Genomic DNA, 12121 nt, shown 5'->3' on the forward strand with positions numbered 1-12121 from the left:
ACGAGCCATAAGAGGTTTTAACTGCAGAGAGTGTGGTTGGTTAAAGCAGAAAAAACAGTGCAATGTGCAGCTCCAATACCTGGGAGTGCTTGTGGTAAGCTTTCCAAGAAGAGGATCAATACAATTCTTACCATGTCAGCCATATTGACCACTAACTTAGCATTGTTATTCGTGTGCCCAACGGAAAGCCGATGCTTCTTGTACTGAAGAGAGAAACACAGAAGGGGGGGGGGGGGCACAGAGGGATGGAGAGGAAACAAACAAATGTGTGATTCACAATCTGGAACAGATTCCTCACAAGCCATTTAAATGTCCAAAAGGAGCAAATGTCTGCACATTTGCTTCGTTCAAAACACCAGCATCACTGTGCATAAACTCATTTCAGGCCCAGGAAATTTTAGTCAGGGCCATTTGGATGAAAAATATCTTCTTTATGTACACATGTGGGAAAACGTAGAGTGCCTCAAGAGTGAGACCACTTATTTCATTTATAGTGTTGGCTTTCAGACCACCTAGCATCCTGCACACATAATATAAATATAAAGGAGTCTGGGGATTTTATTGCCTGTAAATGATGCCTGGGCCATTTGAGCTTATAAGATGAGATAGCCAGAACCAGGATGTTCAATTTCTAATTTTCATCCAGAAAACATAAAACATTAAAGTCCCTGTAAAGGGACTACATAGAGGGCAACGTCAGTTGTAGAAATATGACTTTGTCAGTGTCTGAAAATTCTTGTTTTTATCAATAGTTCTTTTCCTGTTGGGTTAATAAAAATGCCTGTTTTTGGTCTCCATACAATGGAAACTTATTTCTAATCCTTAATTTATAGTTAGTTTAAATGCAGATCCCAGTAGTATTTACAGTTAAAAACATACCATTAGATGGTCATTGATCACCATCAGCTCAATGTATTTTGTCTCATCCTCTACACTTCTTGACCTATGTGAAACCTGAGAAGAAAGAAACACAACTTTATCAAGACCATATCAGGAAAAACTAGGACAAAGTAAACACAAAGATAGGCTTAGGCCTCATGCATCACAGTGAAAAGAAGAGTAACAACAACTCAAAAACAATGAACTCTGCTAAACTAAAGCCGCTTTTTGGGTTTCCAAATTCCAAATAAAGATGAGAACGGCTCTGAGGGACGGACAGCTGCAGACAGCTGACTGTGCCTGAGAGAAGACGAAGAGGTTTGAAGCAGCTGCTACTCACAAGGTAAATATTTCATGAAAAGAAGAAAAAGACTAAGACAGAGGGGTGTTTGGAAACAGTGCTCTATCTTTAGCTTTGTGAGTTACCATAAAATTATACACACACCGTTCAGTACAGTCTCACACACAAACATGTGAACATTAAATCAATACAAGCCTATCAGTATCCCCTTTTGATTGCAATGATGACATGAAAGGTTTCATACTTGTCTCTTTTTTCTCCTGTGAACAACTTTTGACCCAGGAAAAGGAGGGCTGGGAAAAGGCGGCTCTGGAAGTTCACCTAGGATGCAAAAACATACATTGCTGATCAATATTTATGTACAGTATTTGTTTAATCAGTCAGAGTCAGATACATTATTTATGACAAATATGAAAAAAATACAGCTATCTCTCTTCTTTTAGTAAAGATTAGTCATACAGTATATCAAACTCCTTGTGTATTCAGCCTATATCTTACCATTGAGAAGATCACCTAATCCTTGCATCGCAGATTTGTAGATCATGTGAATATGAACATCTCCCTGAAAGACACAAACAGGGAAATGTTACCATAGCTCCCTGCTGATGTCTGATTACAGACTTAGCTCTGCTTTCTTATCATATCTGGATGTCTTTCCTGTTTGTTTTTCAATGTCCAGTTGATGACCTGCGTGCACGTGGGAGTTAATGTTGTTAATGTGAGGCACAAAATGACAAATCCCCACTACAAAACTTTAGTAACATCTGTTGAAGCAGATAAAAATAATCAGACATGAGGCAAATAACTGACATTTGTTACACGTATGATGTCATTAGTTACGACGTAAAAAGGACAAAATATAAACTGACCTTTGCAACATTTCAAATTAATTAGCTGGTACTTTAAATGAAAGTTAGTTCTGAAACAGAGAAGGTCTGTGTGTATTCAATTTACAGTAAGGGGTCTGTTGTCATATTTCTAATCTATTCGATTATAATACTTCTTTATTCTTGCAATATCTTAATCTACTTCTATTCTTTCATGAGATTTATTCAATAACCCCGTGATTTCAATGCTCTTTCATCTCTGTCTGCAGGGAATAACTGTTTGGTGGGCACAAGAACCGCCCGCGCATGCGTGAACCACCTGTGAGACCACACTGAGGGCAGAGCAGAGGCACTTGCTACTATTATGAGGCCATATCCTGTTTACGGCGCTGTCTACTGTAATTTTATAAAAAGGGTTCTTGGCTGGTTCGTGTCTAAACGTGTGAAGAAACGTCATGTCAAAAACGATCTAAATACGATTGAACTGCGGGAATTTAAAGGTATTGTACTCAGTCGTCGACCTTTGTCTGTGTCTATGTGTGTTTGAGTCTCATATTGACAAAGTCGGAACCCAACAAGTCCCCAAAATGCTAACCTTTAGCCATCAGCTAACTTTTTAGCTAATTAACAAGCCGATGGCATCGTTAAAATGTCGGTTAATTAGCACACCTGTGAGTTTCGTTATTATTCACGCTCATTGATAGATGATAAAAGTAGCTAGTAATATGAGTATCGACGTATTTAGACCATCATACGAGCTTTAGAGTAACCGAAACGTTTGGTAAGCTAGTCTGAGATACTGATAGCATATCTTTACAGTAGCGGAGTCTGACGCTGTTTTACATTTAGATGTAACTGACTGTAAGATACCCATTACCTCTGTTTATGAAGTAGTGTTTATTAAAAAAAACGTTAATATAGCGAATGGGTGTGTGTTAAATAGTCAAGGTTTTAGCCATGAAGTCCTGTGCGTTTGTTGTTACATGTTACCAGTAGTAGTGCAGGGTATACGCAGGTATACCGAGTATACCCACGTCTAAAGAGTTTATAAATTAAGAGTATTCCCACTTCTGCACACACAACTTTTTGTTACCACGATGACCACGTTAAAAATGTAAGAGGCAACAGCTTGCTTCTAACTATATCATTTGAGTGATAATTAAAGTTTAAAGATTATATGAATATTAACATGTAAACCAGAGAAGGCCAGTGAATACTGCATGCTGACATGGAAGCTTTACTGCCAATGCTGCGTCTGAAAGTGATTAAATAATCTGAATTTTGTCGATGGATGTTGGCTGTACTGTGGTAAAGCTTGGGCTAAACTAGTGGTTCTCAACTGGTCTAGCCATGGGACCCATCACCTCCTTAACTGAGTCCTGACCTAAAGTTCCCCAAATTTTAACCTCTAAAATTCATTTAATAACAAATATTGCAGTTTTGACCCTGAACAAAAATACTGTGTGAAACTTTTGGAGGACATGCATGAAATAAAACAATTATTACCTTTTTTTAGCATTTTTTACCATGGTAACATTGATTTTGGTTGGTTTCTTAAAGATATTTCTTAAAAGTGAAGATATGCTCATGGTAAAATCAGATTTCTTGATAGTATTTCTATCCAAAATAATAGGATAAAAAGGTCAGAATCTCAAGAAAACAACCAAAATTTACCAGCAAAACAGATTTTTTTCCAGTAAAACAGTTTGAAACTAGAAAAGCATTCGGAGAGCGCAGACCTCCGCCATTAGCCCCATCTCCCAATAGTACAGAATCCTTTAAAAAATTCCTGGATCCAGACGGTGATCCGGGTCACTCCCAAAATCTAATCAGTTCTTCCTTATGTCATTTCTGACATTTCCCTGAAAATTTCAGTCCATAACTTTTTGAGTTATGTTGCTAACAAACTAACAAAAACTAGCTAACAAACCCTGCCGATCACTTAACCTCCTTGGCGGAGGTAATAAAAATAAATGGAAATATGTCAACCTAGAACTTCTGTACATCCTTGCTACTTTGCTGCAGTTTTTCCAGGCACCAATTCATGACACAGCTTTGCAACCCACTTTATGTTTCCCGACCCACCAGTTGAGAACCACAGCGCTGAACTATCAAAATCCTCGTCAAGGGGGTAATTGGACTTGGCTGAGGTTCTTGAAGATGTTTCGCCTTTCATCCAAAAGCCTTCTCCAGTTCAGAACTGAAGCCTTATTGTACTGAAAAATTCAATTGCTTTTTCAGCATTTACAGTCACAAATCCAGTGGTTTACAAATGGTGTGGCATGAGGCAAGTGTTGGTGCACCGTGGAAATCTGTACATCCCTACTAAACTATACAACAAACTGAGTTACTGAAACGTGTTTCAAAGAGGGCTATTTTGTACAATATGGTTAAGGTGCACCTTAAGACTTAGGCTTGATTTTAGCTGTGCCAAACACAAAAAACTTAAGACAAATGCATAATAAAGTATGTTGTTGCAGCATTGCAAACTTTACTGACGAAGCCTGCTCTCTGCTGCCGGCTGTTGTGGTCTGAGCCACTGTGGGTCAGGAGTATCTCTGACGGGCTTGCTGGCTTACTGCATCTGGCTGAGCCTGGAGCTTCTCAACTCAGAAAACAACAAAACATTTCCAATTCAATGTTAAAATGTGTAAAATGTTAAATATTAACAGTCACCAACATCCATTTCTTGCCTCAGAAATTATCTAAGGGTGATTTAGTAATGAAATACTACCCAAAAAGTATTTAAAAAGTCTCCATCACTGCTGTGTAGTTTGACACATTTCAGTGCAGAGTTGAGTGGAGATGGGACATTTTTTTGAATCAGCATTCACAAAGTTACATGTTTTAAATGAGAAAAAGTGATAATTTAATTACCGGTTCATTACTCTTATTTTCACTTTAAAACTTTTTTATATTTTATTTATGCGTATTTTTAATGCTTAGTGATTCCAGTTGCATTCATTTTCACCACCTTAATTTTTTCATCACTTTTCGATACTTTCGCCCTTGAGTTCTCTTACTTTAATGATGAATAAAAACAATTAGAAGAATAACATTTGCCACCTCTCATCAAATTGACCTCAGATTAATCAAATCAAAACATAATTATCACTTCATCTTTAAATTCAAATGCATTTTATTACTTTATAATTCAATTAACAAGTTTTTAATCACCTCAGATTTTTAACATTTAATTTATGTTTCTTTCACCCTTCATACAAATAAACTTGCCAGTCAGTAAGTAAATTCGTAATACTCAGTACACCGGAAACCTCCCCATTACTGTTGATATGTTGATCCGAGTTAATAGTTTTGATTTAGATCAAAATCCAGCATTATTATTTATGTAAATTAGATGTGATAGAAGGATTTTTTAGGCTTAAGCTTACATTAAGCAAAATGCAATTATCAAAGTTTGAATATAATAAAGCATTCAAGACTTTTCACTGAGTCTTGGTCAGTCACTACTGCATGCTGCCACTTAAAGAAACATCAAACATTTAATTCAATAGCTTATTGTTTAGTTTAAGTAAAGCTCTGCAGAATAGACACTCTTCACTGCCACCTCAGGCCCCAAGTCACTCCCTCTTTGTTTGCCAGTGAAATGAGAGCATTGTTTCCTGGGGACAGCAGATATTGGGTCAGCTATGCTGTGGTGAATAGAATACAGTGGGGTTGCCCATAGCTAGGTCAGTCTGTGGCACAGTTAGCTTACTTTAGTAATAATTGGGCCATTTGAAGAAACTTGTATAACCAGCTTTCTTTTCCAAGGATTGGGTGCTCTGAGCACATAAAAAATATTCACTGTAGTAAAATTCAAAGCTTTTCACTTTTCACTAACAGACCAGTCTCTTGTTTGACTTTCTCTCATCTTCTCCTCAAACAGGAACTCTTAACTTGGCCCTGGTTCCTGTCAGCTTCCACCATGTCATGCCGGGACATCCACGCCACCAACGCGTTTGCCTTCATCATTGCCATTGTGTCTGTAGGAGGGATTGCTGTGGCAGCGTTAATCCCACAGTGGCGAGTAACCAGACTCGTCACATTCAATCGTAATGCCAAGAATATCAGCGTGTATGACGGGCTGTGGGCTAAATGTGTGAAACAGGATGGCTATTCAGGATGTTACTACTATGATTCAGAGGTATTTCTCTAAAAAATGATTTCTTGTGCCTTTGTTTTTTTTTTCTTTTGTGTGGTTATGTACTGAAATCATGTCTTCTAATGGTTCCAGTGGTACTCAAAAGTGGACCAGCTGGACCTGCGGCTGCTGCAGTTCTGTCTGCCAACAGGCCTGCTGCTCGGCTCTCTGGCCTTGCTGCTGTGCATGTCAGGAATGTGTAAGACCTGCTGCTGCTCGGACAAGCCTGAACCAGACATCAAGACCACCAGATTCCTGGTCAACAGTGCAGGCTGTCACCTGGTGGCTGGGATGTTCTTATTTCTGGGGGGAGCTATCGCCATGGCGCCTTCAGTCTGGTTCCTGTTTCGTACAAAGGAAATGAACATCAGATATGACAACATTTTCTCTGATGGCTTTGCTGTGTACGTATCCATCGGCTGCTCTGGAGGACTGATGCTGGCCGCTCTGCTGATGTTCATGTGGTACTGTATGTGTAAAAAGTTGCCTTCGCCTTTCTGGTTGCCTCTGCCGAATATGTCTACCTCTCTGTCCACCCAGCCTCTAACTGCCAATGGATATCCTCCCTCCCCAGTTTATGGTCCCCAGCCATTCCCACCACAAACATTTCCCCCCACTGTGATCGATACCCAGCCTTATGTGGCCTCTCAGGGCTATGCACAAAGCGTAGTAGCCCCTGCACCGCCGCAGGTGTATATGTCTCAGATCTCTGCTCCTGATGGGTACGGCTCAGAGGTGGGAGGGACCCAGGCCTACAGCTATGCACCCTCACAGAGTTACGCACCCTCGCAGAGCTACGCCCCCTCTCAGGGATACGCATCCAGCTACGCAGGCCATCGCTACTCTTCCCGTTCACGCATGTCTGCCATAGAAATCGACATTCCCGTCCTGACGCAGGGACAGTAGGAAAAGAGAGGCTGATACCATCAGGTTCACTCCTAATAAAACTAATAGTGTATGATTGATGGAAGTTAATAATATGAGAGCTATTTACAGCCTGCAGAGTGATAGCTTTAAGAATTCAGTCAGTCAGTCCAGGTCTGTAGAGTGCTGATTATGGAGGATGAGATCCAGTCAGAGGACCAAGGAGGTACTATATGAAGGATGAGGTTTTCTTTAACAGAAAATCACTGCTGCAGCAACTCTATTCAGCTGAGTAATGTAGGAATAAAGGAAATGAAGTTATTTGAAGCCAAGAACAGTGAAAACAACATCAACTGACTACGTGGCTTATTTTAGTATTAATCAAGTAGAGAGGAATGCTTTTAACCTGCCTAAGTGTGAGAGAACCCAGCTAAGAGCCACAAGCAAGAAAGTGACTTTAATTTATGGCAGAGGTTCTTTCTCTCACCTTTAGATATTAAGGTGTGTATGATAAATGCCAGACATGCAACACTACAGATAAATTCTCTTCCCCTGCTAAATGAAATTCAAGCTCAAGTGACACAAGTAATTTTATGTTTTCTAAGCCTGTACTGTGGTCTGTTATGACTAAACACAACATTGTCTTTGAGGTAAGATTCAGTGGTTTTCTTCTGACTTAATCACCTGTTTGTTATTGTTGCAACGCCATAGTGCCCTGTGGAGAGCAGCTGTTAATGTTTAAATGCACTAATTATGTGAATACTGTGCCTGTTAACATTGCCTTTGTTCACTTAGTTTTAAGTTTGTGTTTTATAACACGGTTTTATATCCCTTGTATTAACATGGACTTCAAATGTTTTGTATAAAAAGATGGCACTACGTAATTTGAATGCTGTAAAATGAATGCAGAGTTACATCACTGGGTTGAGTGACACTAAGTAGTTAAGGAGAACAAATGTAGGAGACATAAAGAGCTGTTTATGAAAAATACTCAGAGAAATGTTGTTTAGGTGTAAATTAAGGTTCATTTTTGTGATTAAGCCAAATGTAATCATTTGCCAGGTTTTTTCTGCATAATGAGCACTAATCAGCATGTCTTCACTGTCTGTTGTGTGAATCATGTTACTTTATAAAAGGTCAATGATGTTGTTAAATGGTTTTCTACACTGTCATCTCTTTTTTTTAGTTTTTATTAAAACATGAACCACAACATTTTGGCATGTCTTGTTTATTTGCTTGGTTAACAAAAACCTGTGCAGTAACTGCTATGAGGTACAAAAATCTGCTTCAAATTCATTATGATTTATATCGTTGTCCAGCTTTTGGCGAAATTTGGCTAGTTATATCTCCAAACCACTAATAAATGTTTGAGAACATCATTAATTCACCCATAGAAGTTGTTGATGATGCAAGTCATAATCCATATGGTAGGCTATTAGTCAGGTTTATTGACTATACCCAAAGCTGAATCACAGCATAAGAAATATGGGGTGTATAAATGTTCTGTTTAACAGGTTTTAATGTACCCTTTTAAATGCAGATAAACATTGTTTAACCTACCACTTTTTAAACTTAATGCACATTAGCAGCATCATTCTGACTTTTTCATAACTCAGCTAAGGATAGTTGATTTGCCACTGGCCATTTCTCTATAAATACCCTCAAATCTCATTGTCTTTTGTGTTTCTAATCAGTAAATGTTCCCGGCGCCCCTTGGCTGCAACTTGAAAAATTACCTATTAGCCAGTTAGTGACTGAGCTGTAAACTGAAGCGTGGAAACGATCTTTGAAAAAAAGAGAGAGAGAAAAGAGATTTGGAAAAGATGAAGGTGATGATGAATTCTGTCCATAGGCAATGACTGTATCTATGACAAATTTAAGGGGCCCCTTAAATTTGACTTAGAGAAGAAAATGTACCATGGCCCCACCTGCCCCAGGCTAGATTAACTGTGAATAAATCCACACGGACAGTTATGTTGACAGAATAGAGATACATTTCTTATTCTTCAAGTTCCTGTGAGGAGTTTTCAACTCGCCACAAAACAGGCTTAAATAAATGCTAATGTTGCTTTATATCCTAAAAAGCAAAAAAGTGTATCAGTGACAGGTTCAGTTTGTTTTCTCTATAGTTCCATTAATGTCAAAAACTGCAACTGGGGTGCAGGTGTCGGGTGAAGGCGATGAAAGCAAGCTTCTTTAATTCCTTCTGCTGCCATTTCACCAAGTTTTTTAAGCTTTTTGCCTGTATATTTCACTACTTTCAGTACACAGAAGTAGTTTCAGAATTAAGAATCTATTTTGAGGCTATTTTTGTAGCGTTTCTCCATGCAGAAATCAACTCCTGCCCCCCAAAAGGGTGTCCTTGGCTGCTGAGTGACGTCATCTGCAAAGAACCTATAGCGGGGTATACCTGAAGAAATCACAAAGTAATCTGTTCACCAAAGACATTTCCAAACATTCCCAGACTTGTAAAAGAAATCTATTTTTTTACTCATTTTAAGCTGAACTAGCCAGAAATTCCTCATAAAAACTTTAAATGTGAAACTAAAAGATATGCCAGTTTCCCTCAAAATGGAGCTTTAAAAAAATGTTTACAATCCAAAACATATGTAAACATGATGTTGGAGTAGAAGGTGCCAAATGTAGCAACATTAAGCTTTTCTTTACACTTTAATAACCACAATGAGCACATAAACTGCTGGACATTTGCCCTGAACCTTGATCATCGCTGTGAGTAAATATTGAAGTTATCACTTCACAGGCTTAAGAGACAAACCAGAGCCAATTAATAACAGAGAGCACTCTATTAAAATGAATCTCTCTGCGCCCCAGTGTTTTGTCTTATCTTTGATGTAGTCCTTGTGGACCGAGCGTCTGGATTAATAGCCACCAGCCTAAATAGCAGCAGTCATAATTGGAGCCAACTCCTTCTTTGATGTGACACTTTCATGTTGACTGAGAGTTTAGCTGCTGATGATTAATAAGAACATAATTATAAGAAGTGTGTGATATTTGCACATACACGCAGCAAAATCCACGATTATCAGAGCTGTTTCTGCTACATTAGCTGCTGTAATTAAACATACTCTTGCCCTGTGTTCTCTTTGTTCCCCAGATCATCACTCCCGGCCAAACAGCGCTGTTAGAAAATACACACAGCATATAGACTCTGCAGGGAGCGAGTAGGGATGGAGGTTCAGGTCTAAACACAGATGGTCTTCATATGTTGCTACAAAGAGACAGGGGCGGAGCCTGGGTTGCCATGGGAGATGGTACCTCAGACACAGACTGCTGGCTTATGAATATAAAGCAGGGAGGGGGAACATGCTTTCATTCTTGTTCTCTTTCTGTATGTGTAAATGAAGCAGTCCAGGTTTAGTAATGTGAAGTTGGCTTGAGGCCACAGGGAGACCCCGTTTTTTTTTAATCCCATCAGCTCAGACGCACACAGAGTATAAAAAATCCTCCTCCTGGCACCTTGTGCAAACACCCCCACCCTATAACCTGCCACCACCCCCATCCACACACCCTGTCCTTCACCCTTCAACTCCTCTACCCCCCTCTCCCTCAGCCATCCTCCCATCTCCTCCTCATCTGGCAACGGCAGGTCAGAGTCCCACACGGGATCAGAGGGGTAAATAGCATAAAACAAGTAAGGGAGATCATAAGATGGGAGCTTTAAAAATATTTTCTACAAATGCAAAGATTATTATAGTCAAAACCAAATGCTTTTTAATATCAAATCCAAAAAAGCCCTGAATAATGATTTCAGAGAAGCTTGAAGGATTTCAGGAGACAAAAAGGAAATTTCTCTAAAAGCAAAGCATATCTCAAAAAAGCATCCAAGTTTAAGACTGAAATTAAACATTGATGGTTGCAAATCACAGGATTGTAAGGACTTTGGATTTTCTTCAATATTCAGTAATGTCATGTATAATCGGTCAAACTGTCATTTTTGGCCCTGAAGATACTCTTATGAGTTCAAGTCATATTTTCCATTCATTAGCTTTATGGCTTTCACATTTGGGGCTGTAGCCAATCTCAGCTGTAACTGGGTGCTGGGGAACATCCTGGACTGGTCGCCAGTCAACCACAGGACTGACATGTAGTGACAAACAGCCAGGCAAACCCACACCTACAGACAATTTAGAGTCACCAAACATACATGTCCCAAAACGTTACTGTAAGATGCTGTTTCTTGAGCTACAAAGCTATGCATCTTCTGGAGTTACGTTAATTACCAAGCTTACGTAGTTGTTATGTAGCTTATGTAGTTATATAATTCACTGAGCTTACATAGCTATGTTAGCTTTAGCTATGTTTACTAAAACTTGTGTTGCCAATGCTAACTTAGCTACATTGGCTTATGTAGTTATAATAATTACTGAGCGTATGTAGGTATGTTAGCTTTAGCTATGTTTACTAAAACTTATGTTGCCAAAGCTAATGTAGCTACATTGACTAAAGTAGTTACGTTAATTACCAAGCTTACGTAGCTATGTTAGATTTAGCTATGTTTTTACTAAAGCTTTTGTTGCAAAAGCAAACTTAGCTACATTGGCTTATGTAGTTACATTAATTACTGAGCTTATGTAGCTATGTTAGCTTTAGCTACATTTACTAAAACTTGTGTCACCAATGCTAACTTAGCTACATTGGCTTATGCAGTTACAATAATTACTGAGCTCATGTAGCTATGTTAGCTTAAGCTATGTTTACTAAAACTTATGTTGCCAAAGCTAACGTAGCTACATTGACTAATGTAGTTACGTTAATTACTAAGCTTACATAGCTATGTTAGCTTTAGCTACATTTTTTCCTAAAGCTTTTGTTGCAAATGCTAAATTAGCTACATTGGCTTATGTAGTTACATCAATATCTGAGCTTATGTAGGTATGTTAGCTTTAGCTATGTTTTTACTAAAGCTTTTGTTGCCAATGCTAACTTAGCTACATTGGCTTATGCAGTTACAATAATTACTGAGCTCATGTAGCTATGTTAGCTTTAGCTATGTTTACTAAAGCTTATGTTGCCAAAGCTAATTTAGCTACATTGGCTTACGTAGTAACATTAACTATGTAGCTAGTGTAGCTCTGTTTGTTTTAG

General features: G+C 38.7%; 2 protein-coding genes across 3 annotated transcripts in view; one reads left to right on the forward strand and one right to left on the reverse strand.

Moving 5' to 3' along the window:
• Nucleotides 1-12121, reverse strand: part of adam22 (ADAM metallopeptidase domain 22) — a 101943-nt gene that overhangs the window by 30705 nt on the left and 59117 nt on the right. For both annotated transcript variants that reach the window (XM_041793167.1, XM_041793166.1), the window contains exons 7-10: nt 1679-1742; nt 1425-1501; nt 880-954; nt 132-203 (exon numbers count right to left, since the gene is read on the reverse strand). In XM_041793167.1, the coding sequence (XP_041649101.1) occupies nt 132-203; nt 880-954; nt 1425-1501; nt 1679-1742 (288 nt within the window). The remainder of the gene's footprint in view (nt 1-131; nt 204-879; nt 955-1424; nt 1502-1678; nt 1743-12121) is intronic.
• On the forward strand, nt 2354-8225 carry cldn12 (claudin 12). The gene is made up of 3 exons (XM_041793168.1): nt 2354-2507; nt 5897-6154; nt 6245-8225. The coding sequence occupies exons 2-3, from the start codon at nt 5936-5938 to the stop codon at nt 7055-7057; spliced, it is 1032 nt and encodes a 343-aa protein (XP_041649102.1). The 5' UTR covers nt 2354-2507; nt 5897-5935; the 3' UTR covers nt 7058-8225.

The sequence above is a fragment of the Cheilinus undulatus genome, linkage group 8 (genome assembly GCF_018320785.1).
Source record: "Cheilinus undulatus linkage group 8, ASM1832078v1, whole genome shotgun sequence".
Classification (NCBI taxonomy): Eukaryota; Metazoa; Chordata; class Actinopteri; order Labriformes; family Labridae; genus Cheilinus; species Cheilinus undulatus.

What these genes read in the sequence shown, in the direction of transcription:
- cldn12 (XM_041793168.1), top strand. Translation starts at nt 5,936, where the DNA reads ATGTCATGCCGGGACATCCACGCCACCAACGCGTTTGCCTTCATCATT. An exon ending in GTTACTACTATGATTCAGAG is followed by an intron (nt 6,155 to 6,244) that starts GTATTTCTCTAA and finishes TAATGGTTCCAG; the next exon opens with TGGTACTCAAAAGTGGACCA.